General features: G+C 46.3%; 1 protein-coding gene across 1 annotated transcript; it reads right to left on the bottom strand.

Annotated features, from left to right (window-relative positions):
* Positions 1–1,782: 1,782 nt before the first annotated feature.
* On the bottom strand, positions 1,783–23,261 carry LOC117645445. The gene is made up of 10 exons (XM_034385647.1): positions 23,095–23,261; positions 22,663–22,872; positions 17,420–17,778; positions 14,701–15,805; positions 12,383–12,480; positions 11,329–11,706; positions 8,759–8,949; positions 3,473–3,685; positions 3,262–3,406; positions 1,783–2,387 (listed from the first exon to the last, which is right to left on the bottom strand). Exons 2-10 carry the CDS (start codon positions 22,688–22,690, stop codon positions 1,989–1,991), a joined length of 2,916 nt encoding a protein of 971 aa, XP_034241538.1. The 5' UTR covers positions 22,691–22,872; positions 23,095–23,261; the 3' UTR covers positions 1,783–1,988.
* Positions 23,262–23,927: the final 666 nt, after the last annotated feature.

Genomic DNA, 23,927 nt, shown 5'->3' with positions numbered 1-23,927 from the left:
CTAACCTAACATTTTTTTTGAAGAAAGAATTGAAATATAAACAAAAGTATTGTTATATTTATAAATGAATGTTGTTGGGAAGCAGAGAATTTACCTGTGATAATAAAAGCACCCCCAACGTCTCCAATCCTCCACAGCAGATAAGTGTGTGTTAACATGACTGACAGCCGTCCAGTTTTCGCAGACACAAGCATCACTTCTCAAAGAATAAGTGAATTAATAACTTTTATGAACCAGAAACTTGCAAATCATCGTAGTTTCTGATTTTAAACCAAACTAAACGAGGTTAATCTACACAGAAACAAAGGGGTGATTGTGAATGTTGGATTTCTCATACTTTCACGTATGAAAAGTTTAGCGGGACGGTGTTTAGAAAAAATGAAAACACTCCGCTCCGCTGTTTGTGCTGCCGATTTTAGGCACAATTAAGGCCTTCACAATTGGTGTCAGCGATGGTGTCTCACCCCAAAGTCCATCAAGGATGGCATTGTTTGCAAACACTGAAGAAGTCAGTGCATGTGATTTTTGTTGTCACTCGGTTCTTCCAGCATACGGTATCAGATCAGCAGACAGTATAACCTCACCAGCGCACCAACTTCAAAAGAAAACATTTACAGTATAGCTTGAGTATGGTAGAATGTTTTGTGGAACTGCCCACAATAACTGGTTGGTTAGATTGAACAGTTGCTCAGTATGATTATTGAAATGCTGTGATTTCATAATCAACACCAAATTTGGGCGGTAAGTACATCTTTTTCTGCTGTGGCCCTGCTCCACCGTTACCCAAGAGTGTCTATCGTATCAGCAAGTAACTCAATCAATAGCTCTATTATGTGCCAAATAAAAGTAAAAGTGCTTGCTAGTGCATAAAAAAGATAATTGGCATTAAAAAGTATAATATACTGCTTATCTGTTTCCGCTCAGTATGGCAACGAGTAATTTATGAATTCTGTTTGTATAACGAGTGTCGATGAATGCAATTACTTTGGATTCTGTAAGACTATCCGTAGTTACAAAGCTACATCTGTTACGGACAAAGCCATCCGTATGTTACAAATCAGGCTATCCGTATTACGCTTGCGCAAAAATGTTTGTAAGGTACGGATGAATTTGTTTGTAATACGGATGAAGTAATCCGTAAGAACTCTAGAGTGTACACTGAATGTTTTTGCACAAATTTTGTACGAGACACAACAGTTTGTTGTGCACACGAACTTCTCTTACAAGTTTGTACAAAATTTTGAACAATTCTGTACAAAAATGGCGAAAAATGTGCAGTTTTTCGCATGAAAATTGTACAAAAATTTCGTGAGCACAAAAAATTGTGATGTCTCGTACAAATTTGTACGTAACATTTAGTGTGCAGTGGTGAAACAAAGACCCAAAAACTACGCACGCCTCTGTGGCAAAATGTTACAGAGCAGCACAGTAATCTTCGTGTTTCAGGAAATCGTAATTTATTGTAACATATAATCACATTTCTTCTTTGGATTTTTATACCATAGACATGAAATGTAAAACGAATGCTGTACATCCAAAATCATTTCAATAAATGTGCTGTAGAAATGTAATGCAAATAGTAATGTAACACTTCACATCTCTTTAGGAATGGATGAAACGAAAATCGTACGCCCAAAAATATATGTGTTGCAGAAAGTCTCTTTCATTCATTTCTTTGTTGTGGACAGTCTTAAGTGCCAGGGTTTCACATCTGGTTAGAAAATAACTCAAATAGTTACTTTTTTGGCGGAAAGTTATTCAAGGTAGCAAGAAATGGCTTGATCGCTAATTAGCTATTATTTATTCACTCCAGAAAAATTATAGAACAAAAATAGTCCAGCAGTTTGCCGGTTTCAATGAGGAAAACGGAGCTGTGTAAAATTCCTTACAGACAAACAAAAAGGGCCTTATTTAAGTGGAGAAAGCACTGAGCAGAGTAAATACAATAACGAGCGACACCATTCTGGCAGCATGAAAACGCGAGGGGCTCACGCGATGACAATCCAGCAGGTTCCCCCGAAGACTTCTTTGGTGTCGGTGCAGAGCTCGTCCGTGCCCGCGGCGTGGCCGACGAGGCCCAGGGCCTTGTGCCTGTCGGCGTGCGCCAGGCAGTAGCACGCCAGGCCGGCGCAGAGGTGGCACTGGCAGGCCGCGGGCCGCTTCACCACCAGGTGCAGCCGCGCGTTGCGCGAGACGCACGCCCTGACGGCCGGCCGGTGCAGCCAGGCGTGGCAGCAGTGCGGCGGCAGCGGGTTGGCCTCGATGCGGAGCATCCTCAGCGACGGCGTGCTCTCGGGGCAGACGACGCCGAGCAGCGCCTCTTCGTAGACAGAGTCCACGGTGAGCTCCTTGAGCAGCGGCATGCTCGGCAGCGCGAAGCACAGCGCCTGCAGGCAAAGGGGGACGGTGTTTCAATGCATTGAATACGATTTCAATATTTTAAAACTGCTAATTTCCAATATCTCTACATTGATGCTTCTAATATAAATATCCAACATAGAGTACTGGCAAACCAATAACCAATATTGAAAATTGCTCTGCCATTTTAATGACAAAATGGAGAAAAGTGAACAATGCGTGGCCCAGTCACAAAAAAAAAAACTGTAAAGAGAAGCTTTTTTCAGGTGAAGATTCTGACTGTGAAAACTAGGGATGTTGTTCAATACATTGGAACACAACAATTCAATATTCGATATCAAACATGATGGCACTTTTTCTGTCCCATGAATGACGCAATTTTAGACGCAACCGATGGTGAAGCAATTTTATGTGCGCCAGATGGGGCAAATTGTCTAATGAAAGTTTAGTCGTCGGACAAAATAGGTCGCCAGGCGGGAACAAAGTTGTATCAGCGTCAAGTGAGCTTAAAATTGCATGCATAACCCGTAAGACAAAAGATGTCCCATGACATTTAGTGTGTGCTCTGCAATCCCAAGTTTGTGCCAAGCACGCACCATCAACCCAAGGCACACACTTCTTGGTGCCTCAGGCATACAAGCAAGAAGTGAGTGCCTGAGGCATGCAGCAAAGAAGTGTGTGCCTGCAGGCAAGCACCAAGAAGTGCGAAGTGCTTGCCTGGCACACACTTCTTGCAGAGTGTATTGGAAAGTTTAAAACATTAGATATCGATGTTGACATCACGGTAAAAACGGAACCTGGTTTTCCCAGGAAGCCAATGGTGAAGGCATAGGCGATTTCCAGGGAGTTCCTGGGAAAACCAGGTTCCGTTTTCACCGTGACAAAAACACCGCCCCGCCCTACCTGCAGGAACGCCGGGTCGCTGGTGGGGCCGCCTTGGAGCGACTTCTCAATCCGCACGTCCAGCTTCTCCAGGCGCGCCCTGTCGGACTCGGCCGCCGCCAGCAGCAGCTGCCCCGGCGCCAGGTCGCCCAGGTCGGGCTCCACCCTCAGAGCCAGCGACGTGAGCGGCAGCGCGCGCAGCAGCGCCGCCACCTCGCCGACGACGGCCGGCTGCAGCCTGGTGGTGGCGCTGGCCGGGGCCGAGGAGGACAGGTCCAGTCGCACGGACCGCAACGCCGGCATGGAGGCCAGGCGACGCAGGGCGCCGGGCAGGCCCTCCCACATGTACCACGTGGTGAGGGACACCTCTTGCAGCGACGCGGCGTGGCGCTCCAGCACGTCCAGCACGTGGCCGTACAGCACGGGGCCGGACCACTTGAAGCACCTGCGGGCAGAGCGGCGCCAGTCGGTCAGCCCACAGCCCCTCCACCCGAAGTTCGCGTCTCGCACGTAAAAACAGAATTCGCACTGTGAGAAAAAAGTACGGAAAAAAAAACGGAACATGTCTGGTCAATAATTTGCCTGGACCGTCCGTACTTGCCAACTACGGAACGTTCCGTACTTTTTTTCCGTACCCATTAACATGGGTTCATATGGAGCAAGTACGGAACGTTCCGTACTGTTCTCCGTACCTCCGTACAATATTTTTCTGTACCGTACAAAAGTACGGAATTTTGTACAGTGTGTTGTGAAAGCGAAAATATATGTTGATTTTGAGATAGCTAAAAAAAGTTGTTGGGCGTACTATCAATTCGTCAGGAGTACTGAACATAATGAAAATGAATGTTTGTACTCCTGACGAATTATTTGCCGTGAGAGCAAAGTGTTCGTTCTCACAAAAAATTAATAGTACGCCTAACAACTTTTTTTTTGCTATCCCAAAATCAACATACACTGCAGGAAATAACCACAACAAAAGTACACAAATTTCTGGCAAATTTTTTATCAGGTTTTTATTGTACTTTCAAAGTACAACAATTGTTGTACAAAGTACAATGGAACAGGCATGACGAGTGCTGGGCAGTGCAGGCCTCGTTGTGGTTTGTACAATTCTCCACTCTACAAAAAATGTCCTGTCAACGCCGTTAATTTATTACCAATGTTTGCTGTTATGCAATTCACGGCGTTTGCTGTGAACTAGTTCACGGCGTTCATTGTGATCTCGGTTACAGTGTTCACTGTGATCTGGCCACAGTAAACGCCGTGAATTGGAGCGTGATTTGCAGTACTTCGGTGCTCAGCGGCGTCAAACTCACAGTGTTTACTGTAGACCATTGATCACAGTGAACACCGCGAACAAGATCACAGTGAATCGCGTGAGCAGATCACAGTAAACGCCGTGAATTGATCTACAGTGGAAACTGGTAATAAATTAACGGTATTGACAGGACATTTTTGGTAGAGTGTCGTTGTACTTTCTACAATCCCTGCACTCTACAAAAAATGTCCTGTCAACGCCGTTAATTTATTACCAATGTTTGCTGTTATGCAATTCACGGCGTTTGCTGTGAACTAGTTCACGGCGTTCACTGTGATCTCGGTTACAGTGTTCACTGTGATCTGGCCACAGTAAACGCCGTGAATTGGAGCCTGATTTGCAGTCCTTCGGTGCTCAGCGGCGTCAAACTCACAGTGTTTACTGGGGACCAGATCACACTGAAAAAAAAGTCTAGTAACGATAACCAGAATCCTGGTACCAAATACCAGACTGTCTGATAGAATATAACTCAACTAGAATTCTGGTAAAAAATACTAAACTGTCTAGTTGGCCTCAGTCTAGTAAACCGTACCAGATTTATAGTTATCCTCACAATGCCGCCAGGTCCCCTTCTGGTAGTTTTTACCAAACATCCTGGTTGTCGTGCTCCTTTATTTGTGCCGCTTTTCTGGCTTGCTATTTATCCCGGAGCCATCCCCACCACCCGGAGCTCAGGTGCCGTGGGCCGATCCCGCCGGACGCCGGGCTGGCCCCCGGCCGGGAAAGGGACAGCCGGCTTAATCCCCTGGGCCGGGCCAAATCCCCAGGCCAGATCGAACTCCGCATTCGTCCACTTTTTTAACGTTCTGATTTCAAAAATGGATAGCTGACTAAAAACTACCACAAATGAAAAAAAAAATCACCTCAAAATTCAAATTTTGACCCCAGCGGCGCAAGATTTTGCCTTTTCCTAACGAAATGTTCGAATTTTAACAATTTTATCCGACGAAAGCCATACCTTTTTTGATGGTCTGTTTTGATGCGCATTCAAGAATTCATAGCCAAAATTTGGTGGTGATTGAACCACGGAAAGTGCCCAAATTTTCTATCTGTCCTCTTCTTTGTCCCGGCGCGCCGGCTCGCCGCGGTGGGGTCAAAATTTGAATTTTGAGGTGATTTTTTTTTTCATTTGTGGTAGTTTTTAGTCAGCTATTCATTTTTGAAATCAGAAAGTTAAAAAAGTGGACGAATGCGGAGTTCGATCTGGCCTGGGGATTTGGCCCGGCCCAGGGGATTAAGCCGGCTGTCCCTTTCCCGGCCGGGGGCCAGCCCGGGTCGGCCCCGGCGTCCGGCGGTGATCACCCCGGGCCCCAGGTAGTGGCTTTCTGATTGTCACATGCTTCGCTCGGAAAGCGGCACAAATAAAGGAGCACGACTGTAGTTAATGTGCTTACAAAACTGTAAGAAGTCCAAAATTTAATAAAATATTTTTTCGTAGTGATGAAATCTGATGTGACGTCGATTTCGTTAACGAACAACCTCTGAATTGTTTTTTTTCCTCCTCCTCTCCTCCGGATTCGAACCGGGATCTCACACTTGTGAGACGGGCACGTTACCACTGCGCCACCACGTCGCCTGTGGGTCGAGGGGATCCCCGCCAGGTGACTCTCTACGTGTCTGGCTCAGGGAAATACTCCCAGTGTTTCTTTCGGATTTAAGACTCCGAAAATAACGAAACCGGTTGCAGTTTACTTTTTGACACCCGAACATTTCAATTGAAACGAATATTTCGAAGTTTTACGTATGGTGCCAATTACGGAACAGTCTGGTAAAATTTACCAGGATTATTAACCAGACACCTGGTAAATGTCACAACACCCGATCTGGTTACTGCAACTGATCATCTGGTGAGAGTTACTAGGATTCTCGTATGAGTAACTAGTACTCGTTTAACTAGGATTGGTCTGGTACTTTTAACCAGACTTTTTTCTCAGTGCACAGTGAACACCGCGAACAAGATCACAGTGAATCCCGTGAGCAGTTCTCAGTAAACGCTGTGAATTGACCTACAGTGAAAACTGGTAATAAATTAACGGCATTTACAGGACATTTTTGGTAGAGTGTGTTGTACTTTTATTGTACAGTTTTTGTTGTACATTTGTTGTACTATTCACACTTTTTCTTGCAGTGTACATTTTCGTTGTCACAACAAATTCTTTTTTTCCGTGCGGGAGGGACTGGTTTCTCAACTTCACATTACACCAGGAAAACAAAGGCATAAAAACTATGCCCTCTAGTCTATCACGCCCTTCAACGGCGTGGGTCGTTAATGCCATTGCAAGAGCATTAAAATTTTGCCTGAAAGAACTATACGTACCCAAAGACAACCAACTATATACAAAGACCTGCTGCTTCGAGAAAAAACATGGAGGCTATGTCTCACGCCGCTCCCTGCCTGATTGGTCAAAATACTCCTCGCTCGGATTTTAAAATTTAAAATTTGATGAATGTAAAATGTGACTTAGTTATTCAGATTAGGCCTGCGGTCAATATTTGTTGGCGACGTAGCCTAAAAACCACTAAAAATGACTAAAATAGCTCATTTGTCTTGATATTTTCGGGAATTTATAATTTTGTTTGCCCTTGTTTGTACCTTATCGTAAGAAAAATATCGTCCGAATTCCAATGAGCAACCGCCCAGATTTTTATCTCCAGCCGTTTAGAAGTTATGGCGCTCCAAAGTTTGATTTTGGCGACATTTCTCGTTTATGACGATGCTTTTACTACAAACCAAAAGTGAAAGCATCGCCAAAAACGTAAAATGTCGCAAAAATCAAACTTTGGAGCGCCAGTACTTCTAAACGGCTGGAGATAAAAATCTGGGTGGGTGCTCATTGGATTCCAGACGATTTGTACTATCGATTAAGTAGACACTAGGGCAAACAAAATTACCCCGAAAATCCAAAGACAAATGTGCCATTACTGTCATTTCTTAGTGGTTTCTGGGCCATATCGTCAAGAAATATAGGCCGCAGGCCCATCTGTGTGAAAAACCTTGTTCCCAGGACAATTTTACGTAACAGGACGCCTGTCCCAGCCACTTGGTGCAAAAATTGATTGCATGAGGTAAAATACATAATTTCATGTTTTTGGTCCGAAAGTGTATCTATGCTAGGCTATAACTCAGCTAATAAATTTTTGCCGGACATAATATTTTGGCCTTTGAAGTCTTTTCGGGTGGGTATCATGCCCACAAAACATGAAGACGATCGGAGGGGGTCACGGCACAAAGTGTCTTTTCTCAAATGAGATTACTCTTAGTTGACTTCTTTGACTGCTGAATACGCACGGAAAAAAATCCGTGGTCGTGGCGACCGAATCTCGATCGCCACGACCATCTTTTTCGATAGCTTGGGGGACTACCGGATTTCTGATCGTGAGAACCATGTCACCGAGCTGAGGCAAGCTGGCCATCAGAACGACTGTGTTGATTGTGACAACCAAGAATAAGGTATCCTAGAACCGTCGTCCATCAGTTGCAGGGAAGGTATGATTTTAGTGCCTCTTCGAGACGACCAGAAAGTTGGTTGAGAGAACCAACTCATCTGACACTTCAGCCGATATCTCGTTCGTGGGGAATTTCTATGCAACGCTCAGCAGACTCTGTTTCAACTTGGTCTTTGGTCCTCGCAAATGTAGTGTTTCTTACAATGTGATCCGAAACTGGCATCACAATCAAAAATGAATGAGTCGGCACGGCGAAGACGCCGCACCGTCGCTCTCTGCCCGATTGAGCTGAAGACAAGTGGTTGGGGATCATGCCTGAACCTAACCTATTGACCGAACGTAGACGCCAGCGAGAGGCAACATGAAAATGCGTTCTTCTCGACTTCAGTGTAATATTTTGTTCAGAACTTTTAGCTGACGGCTAGAGAACATATTTACCGAGGCAACAGACAACATTATTTGCGAAAATTATTTACTTGAGTAACATAAATCGGAAATACTAATAGGCGAACGGGGACGCCGCCACCAAGCGGCAGGTCCGTGAAACCTCGACTCTCAGAACCTAACTTCCTTGAGCAGAGCGGTCGGTTGTGACGATCGGCTCGGGCCGACCAAGTGACTTGTAAGAGGATAAATACGCTAGTTGGTTGTCTGAATCAAGCCGTTCGATGCCCACAATCACTGTAACGACAACTGAGTACATCCGATCGTGACGACCAACAGCTTTTTTTCCGTGCGGGAATACCATGTTACCTGAGGCTATTAGATCCTTCGATGGCAGGGACAATTGATGTCGTTGGCACAGGCATCGTGCTGCCTGTGAAACTATCCGCGACGACCAAACGCTCCAGTCCAGGCAGCCTGTACATGGTTTGCAGCCACGAATCATTGACAGGCCACTCCCCGCAAATAATGTCAAGATGCTTCAGCCGTAGGAGGGATACCTGCGAACACGAACGAAAAGTTGGTGCTTAGACGAAAAAAATCGAATGTGGGCTTCCCTTTTGAACTATCCATATTCAGGACAGAGATTCATCTAAAAGTCCACGTAGATTTTTAACGATTAAACTAAAAGATGTTTTCTTTTGGAAAGATCCACACTGGTAAAACTTAAGCGTAACTATGCGCGAGTCAAGCATAAAGCCCCTTGAACCTACCTCGTCCACAATCAGGTCCTGATCATCACTATTTCATTCTCACAAGGGAACATACACTCAGATTTCATCCAACCTTTTTTTTTTCAAGACCAACAAATAAGATTGAGGGAGAATGCACCCCCGAGTTGGTGCCAAGATGGTCCTCACCTTTTTGTAATCCTTTTTACCCTAAAAACGGGGGAAAAGGCCTTTTTTCAGCGTGTGGGTCATTGCCGGCTGTCACGTCAGAAAATTGGAAGTAGAGTTTTTCACCATTTTCTAAAATGTTTGATCCCATTATTACGAAAATGAGAAGATAAGTAGCTTACAGATCATCTTTTCTTCATATTTGGTTCAACTGCCTAATCAAAACCGAAAATCTGCTGATTGCATGTAAAAACATCAACCATTTCACCCCAAATTTATGGATTTAAAAATATTGGGAACAGGTGTGCATATATATCTAGGCACCAACCTATGTTGCATTCGTACGAGAAAAAAAAATACGATTTCAAGAAATCCTAGGAGTCACGAAGTCAATTTGGGTAGGAGAGTGGGGAAAGCAAAAAAGTTATGTAAAAGGTAGGGCGTGGCTCAAGGGTGGCTACGAACGGCGGCAGTGGTACCAATGTGGTCGATGTGCCACCCGTCAAAATTTAACCTTGGCAATAAAGAGAAATCAAAATGCCGGGAAATTCGAAAAATTCCAATGCTAATGTATTCCACAGTGATCTGACAAAGGAACATCTTTGAAGTCCATCATTATGAAAAATTTGGTAGCAGAAAGAAGGCAGTTAATTAATTTTCGCGGGTTGGCAACAATTTTGTCGGCGTCTGCGCCCTTGCGAAAATCGCGAAGCTGAAAACACGAGTATAGTCGCGCATTAAAACCGCCCCTCCATTGTTGCTGACGTTGAATTGTTTGGCTTGTTTCAAAAGGCTACGGTTCTCTAGTCATGTTTTCTTCAATTCTGTGTAATAGTTCTCACTCACAACGTAGCAACACCACGACGGTTGGCTTGACAAACTTTATAAACTCGAGAGGGATGGTCTCGAAACGCGGGTGAGTCTTGTTCGAGGAACATGAGCACTGAAAGTCGCGAGGTGGAGCGAAGTGGTCATGGTGCTAACTGAATCAGAAGTACCATCAAACCTGGCTAAAAGGAGCAGCTACATGACCAGCTTATTCAAAAAGAGACTAAAAGTCTTAAAGCGACTCTTAAACTACATTAAGGAAAGATAATTCACAGATGCATGTGCACAGGTACGCAGTTAAATGGCTCAATTCACTCCGATTTGAAGAGTAACAAAAATTTTCAACAAAACAACAACAAAAACAACAACGCAGCGGTGCAGGATTGGTGCGGGACACTCTAATAAAAAGTCACTGGCCGGCCGGGCGATCCAAATGGCCACGTTCGAAACGACACCAATTCTATTGTTGCATCTTGTCTACCTGCAGTCAAAGAAATTTTTCATTTCGAACGTGCTATTTCAGCTTTTGGAGTAAGCTGTACAGACCCAAAAAGAAGCTCCGCTATTGGTCCGGCTCGGCTCGGCTCGGCTCCCCCCACTCCCTTTTTTTCCTTTGACGAGTCGAGTTTTGCCATGGAAACGGCGATTTTGACAGCAAATTTCTCAAAATTGGCCGTTGACTTTTTAACCAGATTTCAGCATCAGAATCAGCGTTCAAAGTTCTACAAGTCTGCAAAATCTCATTAAAATCGTATAGAAAATTTCCGAAATGCATAAAGGGCCACACAAATCGAATCTCGGGCCGGCTGAATCCTGGGTATACTATAAGGCTACTTCGTGCCTAAAAAGGTTGAACGAAATCTGAGAGAACCGCGTGAACATGTTCTCTTGTCAGTGTGCACAGCTAACTGCCTAACAGCTATTCCGACAGACCCACACACTAAATGTTTTTGTACAAATTTAGTACGAGACATCGCAGTTTTTGAAGCACACGAGCTTTTCGTACAAATTTGAACGATATATTGAACAAAAATGGGGAAATTTGTGCGGTTTTTCGTAATTGTACGATAAGTTTGTGTGCACCAAACACTGTGATGTCTCGCACAAAACTGTAACTGTACAAAACATTTCATGCGGTGCATGCAAATTTGTCAGCAATACTACTTGACCAACTGGTCAGTGAAAATGACGAGAAGCCCGTTTCTTGCTTACCTGCCGGCGTATTATCTTCTCGAGTGCACAGCGCATAATCAACTTTGCTGAATCTTCCTCTCTGAAGAGAGAGCAAACTATCCTGAGACGTCGCACTGGGCACGGGATGGCGGCAAGTTGAATGAGGGAAGGCGAAACTTTGCTCATGGAAACCACTAGACTTTGGATGCAGGGCGCCAGGCGCAGACCCAGGTTCAGAGCCAGCCAACGTCTCCGGTAGAGGTGATCCGAGTCTAGCTCCACGACGCGGGTGCACCAAACTTCCGTGTGCAGCGCCAGGTCCCTCCATCGCCTGCACACCGCCCGGGACAGCAGCAGGTCCTCCAATGGCAGGTGTCGGAACACCTGGACCAGCACGCTGTCGGGCAAGCACTGCGTCTGCGGGGCAGGCACCACACCGTCAACAAAGACACTTCCGCACCGCACATCAAAATGGACATTCGTTTTCCAATTCGCAATGAGCGGGGGGTTATGTGCACCTCAGAACCTGTGACCCGGCCATTACGGCTCAAAATAATTTTCGCGAAAAACACACCAAAACCATGGCAAAAAAAGACAAAAATTTGAGAATTTCGGTTACGCTATTCAGAAAAGATTTGATCTCCGTCGTTATGTTGAGATCATTAAGATCCAAGGATGAGCTGCTCGGGCCAAAAACCGTGAGCATTCACGTTGTTTATCAATGTCATACGATAAAATGACCACCGTTGGAAATAAATTGGGACTTGACGAAGGTTCCTGTGGGGATTTTTCGTAAAAGACCAAGAATTTTCGTGTAGTTGCGGAGAATCTTAGTGAGTTTCTTTCTATGTATCCCGCCTGTCACGTCCAAGGGGTACTAACTGAATATTGGTGTGCAAATCAAATAAATTTCAGTTACATAAAAAAAGCTACTGAAGTTTGAGGAAAACCTCGACAAATTTTAATAAATTTCGGTGAATTTCAAATTTTTATTGAATTAGGGTGTTTTAATTTGCGAGTTGTTTCCCCTTGGTCCGCGTCGCAGCGCGCCTGTCTAGGAGAGACTTCTCGGCGAAAAGCCAGCGCCACTCACCACGTCGGTTTCCACTCGTCCCTGCAGCGGCACGGGAGCCGGACCGCCCCTCGGAGTGCACAGCGGCCAGCGCGTCCAGGTGAAGTGTCGGAACCCCACTGTCAAATTAAAGGCATGAATAAGACCACTCCAAATTCACCTGGAGCAGTACACTGTCCCCACACTCTAAATTAGCATGCCCAGAAACTGGGCGCCTCTGTCGCCCGTCCCACTGTCTAGGGTGCCAGTAGAGAATGAGAAACACTCCCCCCCCACCCAAAGTTCTACTAGTTTACAAGAGCCAGAGCGTGAGGCGAGACAGGAGTGTCCCTGCACTGTTAAAAAAGAAGAAAAAAGAAACAAGTAAATGAGAAATAGTTAATCTCAAGCCAGGTCGAAAAATTCTTACTTAAATTGATTTTCTTTGAAAGTTCATTTAATGTATGAAAGATGCATGAAGCTAAGATATGCTCTTAGATGAAATTGAGCTGATTTTGCATAATGAATGAGTGCATTCTCCTGTGCTTGTAAAATGAAGCAAGGATTTTAATTAGCTTGAAATTGAGCATACTGACTTTGAGCTTGAAGCAGGGTGTAAGAATTTCTGACCTGGCTTGAGTACGCTTGGCATCAAGCGTAGCTCTTCTTACGGTCTTAAAGCGCAGAAGTAGGCTTCAAGATTTTATGAGTGAGGACAGGTGTAATAGTTTTATCTGTAGAGACCACTTACAAACAATGCTGTCTCTGTAGAATCAGCTGTTTGAAACAATGGACCACAATTACCACCACTACCACCATTTACTTTAGGGGTCTAGGCTTAAGGGGGGACAGTACTCCAAAAACAGTGCTTTTGTAAAAACGTCATAAAAACCAAACGGAAAGAGAAAAATTGTTCATATTTTAACAGATTAAGTATAAAACAACACAAAGTCGATCCGCCAGGGCAGTACAGCGCTTTCGTTGAAAACACTTTTTTGAGTTTTAGGTTAGACCATTTCGCACTGTTGCAGCGATGGACGCCAAACGGTTTGACCTAGAACATTGAAATTTGGTGAGAGCCTTCCAGAGATGTCTGGCTATGGTGGGTACCTCAACCACATTTCAAAAATCATTTTAAGTTGTGTTTGTTACATAGCAAAAAATATTGTTCAATCTTTTTAGTCAAAATTGTTCAATTTTAAACGTTAAAAAATAATAAAAATTGACCAATGCAAATTATTTTGCTACCCACCATAGCGGCATGTCGGAGGAGCTTCCATGCTAAATCTCCCCGCTGTAGCTCAAAAACTGCGCCCTAGAGGCCTGCAACCGTTTGCAATTTCATGTTCCGAGAAAAACGCGATCAAAGTTGGGGAAACTGGGCTTTTCCCCTATGCATGTTCGCGGCGCACAACGTACTAAAACTGCAATTTTTTGAATTCCGGAATGCGGTTTTCACCATTCGACGCAGAAAGGAATGGTCAATAATATAAACTAATAAAAAAAAGTTGCAATTTTTGATCATTTTGGAGTGACGTCCCCCCTTAAATGGAGAGCAAAATACCTAAAATAATTTGTGTTCAACATTTTGAGCAGCAATGGGATCGATTCTCGAGGTGTTTATTCTGCCCTGGCTTGAAGATGTATCATTAGTAACTTTTTGACCTTAGAAAATTGATTTTTGAGTCAATGTGCTTTGTCGTCATAAGTTTCGACTAAAATTTTAGCTAAAATTTTATCAACCCGATTTAGTGAAGATACATATTGTCACATGAAATATTTAGTGATTTAAACGAGGGGTGAATCACTCAGCGTTCTGGTGTACACATGAGTACGGGTGAGTACACCTTGCTTTACTCATAAATTTCAAAATTTTTAAGTCTTAGGGCTTTATTTGGCGTTTTTAACGGCACTCGACGTTAAATCGGTCGAAAAACTAGAGAAATTCACGTTTTTAAAACTTGGGAGTACACTGAGTACGGGCAAATTTGTACAGATGAGTACACTAGTGATTCACCCCTCGGGTTTTAAGCGGTCACCTAAGGTGAATCCTAGGAAAAAGTATTGTCAAAATTCTCAAACTACGTTAAAATATTATGCTCGTCTATCACTTTGTTTCATAAATTTTCTTATGTAAAAAACTTGAAAATTTTGGGTTTTTTTGAGAAAAAATATTTTAAAAAAATCCTCTTTGAGGGGTTTTTTTGGGGTCCCAATGCATCAATTTAAAGTGGTTTGGACCGAATCCATCGACCTCAACAACAGACCGTCGTCGATTCGGCGGCGAATGACCCATAAATAAGTTATTGCTTTTTAAATGAGTTCATTATTCTACTTCGCAAACCGGTGCAAATGCCTACCTTTGCCCACCAAGAGGCCGGCCGCCAGCCGCACGCTCTTGATGGGGCAGTCGTGTCCGCGGCTGTCCCCGTGGCCGCCCACGCTGCAGTCGTCCGGGCCGTGGCTGTACAGCGCCACGCAGGACCAGCTCTGGTCGTCGCAGTGCACCAGGCAGTAGCAGGGCAGCCTGCACTCGGCGCACTGGCGGCCGCAGGGGGCCCGCATCGGCGCCCCCAGGTGTGCCCGCGGGTTCCTGGCCATGAAGGCCGTGACGGCGGCGCGGTGCGCCCAGGCGCGAGTGCTGTGCAGCACACTGTTGGAGAAGAGCCAGCGCAGGCTGGGCAGCGTGTCGGGGTCCACGGCGTCGAGCAGCGCGTCGCAGGCGAACTCCACCTCCAGCTCGACGAGGTGCACGAGCACGGGCAGGGTCGCCAGCAGGGCCAGCATCACAGAGGCGTGGTTGCCTTGGGCGCCTTGGCCGTCGCGCAGCGCGAGGCGGGTCAGCGCGGACGCGCCGGACGGGGCCGCCTGCTCCCGGACGCAGTCCACGACGTGCGCGTGCAGGTCGGACGGCAAGTCCTGCGCCAGGCTCAGGTCCGCGAGGCGCGGCAGCACGCCCTTCAGGGCCTCCTTGACGAGCGGGTCGGCCCGCGGCAGCTCGTCGACGTCGTCTTCGTCGTCGTCCTCCCACACCTCCTCGTCGTCCGAGTCCTCCCCGTCGTTCTCCTCCGGCGCGTTCCACTGGACGCTCAGGCTCTGGAGGCGCTCGCAGTGGCGCAGCAGCAGCAGGGCGGGGGCCGTCTTGGCCTCCACCTTGGCGCCCTCCTTGGTGGCGAGGCGCAGCACCACCTCCCGCAGCGTGGCGGCGTGCGCCTGCAGCAGCGCCAGCAGCGCGCAGTGCGCTGCCACCTTGCCCTGCCACCACAGCCGCCGCAGAGAGGCGGGGGGCGGCGCCCAGGGGGGCAGGCTCGTCACGGTCCTCCGCATGTCGGGCGACTCGCTCACTTTGAGGCTCTCCAGGCCGCGCAGGTCCAGCACGGCGCGGAGCAGCGCCACGGAGTGGGCCTCGCAGCCGCCCACGGTCAGGTCCACCAGCCGCTGGGGGCGGGTCTCGCCCAGGGCGGCCTGCAACAACCAAGGTCCGTGTCAGAGTGGCACGCATCGGGGCCGCCTCGCAGCATCCGGACCAATCACTGCAAAACGGCTTGCCAAGTTTGCTTGCCACAAACTTCGCAAGCCGTTTCGAATGCCAAAAAATGGCAAGCTTGTCCTGAGAATACCACCCAGCTTGCCAAAGTTTGGCATGCTTGTTAAGATTTCCGACCAAAGGTTGCCAAATTTTGGCATTCTAAACGGCTTGCCAAATTTGTGCAGCAAACTCACCACTGGATTTGCAGTGATGTTTGGGGCGAACGTGGGCTCACACTCTCGTATTGGCTTTTCCTCTCTTGTGAAGTATTTAGAGCAGACGTTAAATGTACTATTTTATCCACACAATTTATACCGTTTTTAAATTTTAATTGTTAAAATTCGACGTATTATCAAACACTACATGACACCATATTTACAAAAAGTCAAGTCCGAAGGACTTGATACTCTCCACAATATACAAGTTCTGGCAAAGCTGAAGAGAGAATAGTAAGGTTAACGTCTACTTTAATTACTTTATAGGCAAGAAAGAGAAAAAATAATAAAATGACAAAAATAACACTATATGAGGCTGAGAATGCAACAGTACAAATAAATTTAGAAGTGGCCAGTTTTTCAAGGACCGAATACACAAAAGCAATTTTTGTAGTCATGATACTAAGCTAATTCCCAATACTTAACAAAACAAATCTATCGTAACCCAGAGACATTTGTGCGAAATATGAAGGAACTAGACACAAGTGAAGGAGAACCCGTATGGTACTTTCGCTGCGCAGTCAAGATACTAAACTTTATGGTCGTCATACGAAGAAAAAGCTCAGTGGGGTCTTGGGAGCGCAGACCACGGTCGATTGGGTGCAAATATGGACGTTACGCTAACTACTCGACCCGGGCAAGCAGGGGGACACAACTGCCAAAAAGTGGTACATCAAACTTCATGGACTTTCTTAGTCAAAGTTCGTGCAATTTAGTAAAAATTCATAAAAATTCCACATCAATTTCACTATCCATACGCTATCAGTCACGTTCGTGGAATGAGAGTGTAGTGTAGTTCATCCCGAAATTCATAGAAATCTGGATGCAATTAGTAGAAATTCATCCAAAATTCACGTGAAATTAAAAAAAATTGTAGATTGAAATTTGAAGTTACTTTCCCTTGCGATTCAGAAGGACCGTTTTGACGCTCCCTGTCGCACCCATTCGTGAACACGAAGTTATTTCAGCATATATGAGGCACCAACTACTTTGTGATACGAAGAAGTTCGTAAATTACGAAGTGTTTACTTTGTACTCTTTGTGAGAACACGCTGCTTTTCTTTGAGAGGTCTAATTAGGTCAAATATTAATATAGTTTATAAGATTTTCATAGCATGACTGTCATTTTGACAGAACTTATGCAAGAAATTTGTGCAATCAAGATTCGTACTTTTCCTATTTTAAAGAACTACTTAGGAAATATTAACAAAACTTTGAGTATTATTGTTGCTATACGAATACGTAATTAGGGAGAAAAGAGTCAGTAACGTGCCGAGAGTGTGCGAGAGAGACAGACCGCGCTTCCGAATGGCTCGGCAGTGGCGTGGACGTTACCAGGAGGCGGACGGCCAGCGCGGCGACCAAGCCGTTCTCCACGTAGCGCAGCTTGAGGCCGGCGACGGCGCACCGCGTGACGGCGACCTCGCCCACCACGTCCCACAGGTCCAGGCGGCGCAGGCAGGGCGCGAGGCGCAGCACGGCGGGCAGCACGCTCCGGGGCACGTCGATGGACATGTCGCGGAACTCGCGGTGCCGCCACGCGTCCGGGTGCAGCGCCAGGTCGCGCCAGCGGCGGCACACCGCGCGGCACAGCAGCAGGTCCGGCAGCGGCACGCGGCGCAGCACCGCCACCAGCGCCTCGTCGGGCAGGGACTCCACCGGCACGGCCGGGGCAGCCAGGCACTGCGGCATTCCTGCGGGGACAGAAAGGCAACACGCTTACGACCTGGCGAAGTATTGAGAGCATACATAATACTACACTGAGAATCCAAACGCTATGAGTAAAGCGTCAATTGGTGCGATGCAAAAGCATTGCACATGAAGTGCAATGCCTCCCTTTTCCCATGCATTAGCATAGGACATTTTCGGGATGCATTGCACTTAAGGTGCAATATGGCTGAGGCATTGCACGTATGGTGCGATATGTCGACGCCGAGGGGGTATTTACTCGCGTAATAGACTGTACATGTCTGGCGTAATAACGCGTAATAACGCGTAATAGCGCGTAATGGCCGTAATAACGCGTCATAACGCGTAATAACGCGTAATAACGGCGTAATAAGGGCGTAATAACGCGAAATGTCATTCACTTCGGCACGCTTGTTAAGTCCCTGATACAAGGAGTAGTGACGGCTAGGACGCGGCGATACTCCTCACAACCCCTCTTCCTCGCTCTTCCTGTTCTTGCCCCCTCTACCCGACTGAACCATTTTCCCGCCACTTCAACATTGGCACAGTATGTGCAGAGGTCGGAAACGGCCTAGGGAGCTCGTGAGCGTGAGCCCGCGCCCCACCGCTGCCGACGGGCCGCGCGCGGCGGACCGCTCTGCACGGCGGTACTAAAATCGACAGAACTTTGTCAAATTTTCATCAAATCGATCAAACGAGGTCAGGTTTGAAATCTACACAAAATTTCCTTTCGATTATTAACAATGGTTTAGCGTTTCAAGTGTTTAAAACACGTTATTTTTCAATTTTAAGTCAATTTTACCGGCAACGGACAGCCGACTTGATATTTCTCATTCGCTTAAAAAGTGATTTTTGCTTTTTTTAAGTCAATACATGCAGCGAGCCGATTGTTTACCCTATGGCGTGGTGTGTTTGGAATGTTCAAACGACCGCTGGGGTGACCATAGAGATCTAAAACGTAACTAGGACATTTGGTACAAAATTGGGTTTTGCAACTCTGGAGGTTAAAAGCACAGCTTGTAAAAGCGCGTTTGTCATGTTCTAAACGCCTAAGCCACCGAGAATTTTATTCTCTCTCGCACTGGCCCTGTGGTAAGGGTTTAGCGAAAGGAGATCAAACTTCAGATATCTCGCAAAAGTTCCGAAACACTACGATAACGCCAAGCAAACGTACAACAGAGCGTACAAGCAAACGATTGAAAATCTGACACCACCACGTTGTAGCGCGGACAATTTTGCAAGCCATAGTCTAAGTTTATCTCAATCGGTATCCGCTAATACTAGACGCGTAATAACGCGAAATACTTGCGTAATAACGCGTAATACTTGCGTAATAACGCGTAGTACTAAGAGACGTAATAACTCGTAATAGGCGTAATAACGCGTAATAACGCGTAATACAGGCGTAATAACGCGTAATAGGCGTAATAATGCGTAATAGGCGTAATAATGCGTAATAAGCGTAATTGTAATAGACTGTACACCAAAATCCTGAGTAAATACCCCCTCGGTCGACGCATTGCACCACACGTGCAATACTCATAGCGTTTGGAATTTCAGTGGAGCCAGGGGACGGCCTTAGGCCTCGCTGCTGAGCTGGATTCTGCTAGAGCTGGAATTGCACTGTAAAAAAAAATTGGCGAATTTTCGACCAATGGGCGCGTAAACGCCTCAGAGTGCGACATGGCAGTGAAAAGTGCCCATCCGTGGGTGGTAGAAAATTGCACGTCCGTGTTGGCGAAATTTGACCTGACATGCACGGGTAAAATAACACATCCATTGGGGTAAAATTGTCAAGGCCTTTTAATACCAGCGTTTTTCGCCTGATCTACACACTAGCAAGACAAAAGCATAAAAACTACGCTCTTCAGGGCATTAATACTCTTTTACGCCCTTCGCCGGCGTGAATCGATTAATGCCCTTGGGAAGGGCGTAAACGGTAGGACTTAAACGCAAGATTTTAATGCCCTTCCAAAAGGCATGAACGATTCACGCTGCTCCAAAGGCGGAAATCGTTCACGCCCTGAAGGAGGGACCCTGGTGAAAAAATTGGCAAAAACTGCCAAACACAGTATATTAAAAGTTCATAGATAAAAATTTGCATAGAGGGTTTCAGATTCAACAGGTTGAACACCTTTAAGCTACGTGGGTAGATTCTTTACCATTTGGAAAGAAATAACAATAAGGTGAGTTGTCGTTGGCTTATACGCTCAACTTAACAGCTTGAGAGGTCCGAACCAGCGCAACGTTGCGCTTACACGTAGAAAACGACAGTCCACCACAGAAGTTCGGACTGAAATAGAGGGTAAAATTCGAGGGGTCGGCAACTTCCCTTGGTCGTGTACGAGGGAGTATACGTATATTACCAGTAATACAGGTAAAAGTAATTCAAAGTAATATATAGTAATGAGGTGATGTCAGCAGGTATACAGTCCCACCAGGTATAATCTCACCAGGTATAATTCCCAACAGATATACACTATTTTATTTTAATTATCTATACGTGGATTCCCAGCAAGTATAAATCCCACCAGATATACAGGTATTAATATTAGATTTTTATGTGTGTCATCAAGTATAATTCCCATCAGGTATACATCCCAATGGGTATAATTCTCACCAGGAATACATTAGAAGAAAAACAACGAAATGATTGATTACAAATTGGCATGATGACAGCTTGGACTCGAGCGCATTCCCTGCAGGAAATGCACTCCCGATGAAACTGCCTTCGCTAGGGGGTATGCAACTCGCGTTTCGATCGTTATTCAAGTTGCGCTACTCACTGAGAATGAATTGGTCACCACCATCACCCTTTAAATGGGTGATGCAACTTCGTTGCCCAAATTTTGGTGACGAAAAATTCATCACCCGAAATTTGGTAACAGGCGTTTGGTCGCCCAAATTTGGGTAACGCCGTCGGCGACGCCGTGAGGTTCCCGATGGCGTCCTTCCGGGGCCACCACGATGACCGGAGGCCTCAACGCCACATTGGGTCATCGTGGTGGCCCCGGAAGAGCGTCATCGGGGACCTAATGGCGTCGTCGACGGCGTTACCCAAATTTGGGCGACGATTTTATGACTGCCCAAAATTTGGTCACCGCGGGCTCGTCACCCAAATTTGGGCAACGGTGCGTGCGTTACCCAATGAAAGGGTGATGGTGGTGACTCTTTCATTCTCAGTGCTGTGGTATACAGAGGCAAGGGCAACACTAGATTGGTCTAATGTTTGTCTGTTTGCAGACGTCTACTAGAGGAAAACGAATAAAGGTCCAATAGACGTTGCAAATTCAGCCATTAGATGCGAAGAAAATCTGCCTGGGACTTAAGAAACCGAGAGGCACTGTTCAACTAGCGTGCCGAGCATATTAATTCCAGAGGTAAATAAAATGGGTGTGTATCTGCTGGGATTTATACTTATTGGGAATCCGTGTAAATAACATTAAAATTAAATAGTGTATATCTGGTGGGCATTATACCTGGTGGGAATTATACCTGTAGGGATTATACCTGTTGGGATTATACCTGGTGGGACTGTATACCTGCTGGGGTAACCCCATAGTAATATAGGGGTATTGTGAGGCGAAATTGTGGTAATATGCAAGTAATTTATGGTAACATAGGGTAATACAGCCACCGCGTACGAAGTAATTTATGAGTTGCCGACCCCTCAGTAAAATTAGTGTTAACCTGGCGTAACGTTGCGCTGACGGCCTGGTCTTGCGTAACGTCACGTTAGACGGGGAACGCGTGTCAGAAAGTGCCCAAAACTGCGTAACGAAATCAACGAACGGCCATCACTATTAAGTTGATAGGGTATTTTAACGAATCCCCAGACCGGAAATGGAAGAACAAAAGTAATAACCAAAACTGTTTCAGCGCAGACGCTGCCTCACAGTGGAGGGGGGACGTCTGCGCATGCGCAGAGGTGGTTCCGATTCTTCCTTTAGACTTTGACTTCCGGTCCAGGAATTCGATAAAATACCCCAAATGTCTAGTAGCTGTGTCAATTAACGATCTTCTGCCGCCAACATAGCAACTCACTTCCGGTGGGTCCACCGAAGCACCCTGTGCCCACCCTGTCGCGCAACACGAAATAAGGTATTCTCATGAATCCCTAGTCCGGAAGTCAAAGAACAGAAGTAAGAACCAAAACCGCTTCCGCGTATGCGTTGACGTCCCCCCTCCACTCTCAGACAGTCTGCGCATGCCAAGACTTCCGGTCCAGGTATGAGAGCATTTGAGTCGTCGCCGATCGAAGAGCGAGAGGGAAAAAAAAAGCGGTACCGGCAAAATAATCCCAGACCCATGTGAGTGGATCAATTTAAGACTTTACCGAAGCGTTTCTCTTCTACAAGCACTTTCGTCGGTTTCCAATACTTTTGAAGAGAAGAAATAAAATTAACTGTGAATATATTTCCCTTTCACCGGCCGTGGTACTTGCTCCCTATCTTCCCGACTTCCGGTTTTGTTCTTCCTCTCGTTCTTCGATAGGCAACTACTTGAACGCTCTATTTCAGATGGTCATTCCCATTCTTGTGTCCAACTGCATCAGTGAAGCACCCTTCTGTATAATGTTTGGAGTGCATAGTGATCCCGATGCGAGGTCCTAAGAGAACTCGTCCCGGACGTCCAGTTGGGGACTGCAAAAGTTAGATGCAGGTGGTGTGTCGTACAGAGCGCTCTGGGAACGTGGCTTCCGACTGAACCCCGAGTGAACCGAGACTCCCCCACGACAACTAGGGCCAACCGTGGAAGGTGAGTTATTCGCCTTGAGAACTGCGAGAAAACCTCATCGTTCAGCCCAAAGATAATCCTTCATCTCTCATGTTGCGTTTCTACAGGCTCACCGAAACGTGGAACTACAATATACGAATGGAAATTCTCACCATCTCCAGAAACGCTGGCGTCCGCCATCGCGCTGAAGCAGCAACACAGCAGTTAGCCCGACGTCGGACTGCAACTGGTGAGTAGGCAGTTAGAAAGTAGAACACTCCACTGACGGGCGAAGGCGCCTCTGGTGGTAGATTCGTGACTGTGAGGGTTGGAGGACACCGTTCGTTCTACAGCATTTCTGAAGCACACGTTTATGCGCCTCACTGTGAAAAAAAAAGTCTGATAATTCAGACCACTTAGATGGTCTGAAATTTGAGAACTGGAGAGTGTTACATTTTGGAGTTAATAGTCTGAAACTTCAGACATGAAAGATGATCGCAACCATGTACGTCCGAGACACGTGAAGCTCGTCGTAGGAACCATCTTATGTGATTGTAGTCATCCAGAGGGCAGAATCGACTAAAAATTATGTTGACGATCTCTACCGTCCCTATCCGTGGAAAAGTCCCGTGGGCAGGTGGGTAGTGTACAGGGGTGTTCTGTCGAATCTTAACTGTTAAAGTTGAGATATATCAACTGTCCCTTGGTTGCTTCCGGTTTGGCATTAAAAACGAGACATCACGAAGTAAAGTTTTCGACCTTCATCGTTAGAACGTACGTAAAACCAGCCGAAGAAGGATGTTCTCCTTCCTACCCACTTCAGTTTGATAGCCCCCCTTGATAACCTATTTCGCACGATCCACTTCGATCCCAAGTTAAACCCAATTTTGGCCTCTGGTCCCGTGTTTCGTATTAACAGCCCAGAGTTTCATTTTCTGTTTCTGTCTTCATTTTCAGCTTCCGATTTTGGCTTACCTCAGGCATTGGGTCAAATGATAGTCCGCACAGGCCTAGGACTTACGATAGAGGAAGGGCGGCTAGCGAGGCCGAGTCCAGGCTCGCCCGTCGAACCGGAAGTCAAGGTAGGCTTATGGCCGTCTTTGGGCAAAGCGTGGCGCTTTAGAGGCGGGTGGAAGATTGCCCTTCATGTGCGTTAAACATTTTTCGAAACTTCTGAACTCCTCACCTATGGAACGGAGTGGTACGCAGGGCCCGACCCTCACTCCCCCGCAGCGTGACGTTACGCAGGCCCCTCGCCCAACGGAATGTTACGCAGGTGCACTACTAAGCCCTACGTGTCGCCAACCCTCTCGGATTTGTCTGATATGAAGTGGGTGCGTTTTCCATTGACCAGGCGCTCGACAAAATGTCAAGTCACTCACGCCTATAACCTTACAAAGTAATTTATGCACACATTATTCTTCCTAAATTACTTCGT

Source organism: Thrips palmi, unplaced genomic scaffold (genome assembly GCF_012932325.1).
Source record: "Thrips palmi isolate BJ-2018 unplaced genomic scaffold, TpBJ-2018v1 HiC_scaffold_18, whole genome shotgun sequence".
Classification (NCBI taxonomy): domain Eukaryota; kingdom Metazoa; phylum Arthropoda; class Insecta; order Thysanoptera; family Thripidae; genus Thrips; species Thrips palmi.
This window is presented reverse-complemented; position numbering and strand designations above follow the sequence as displayed.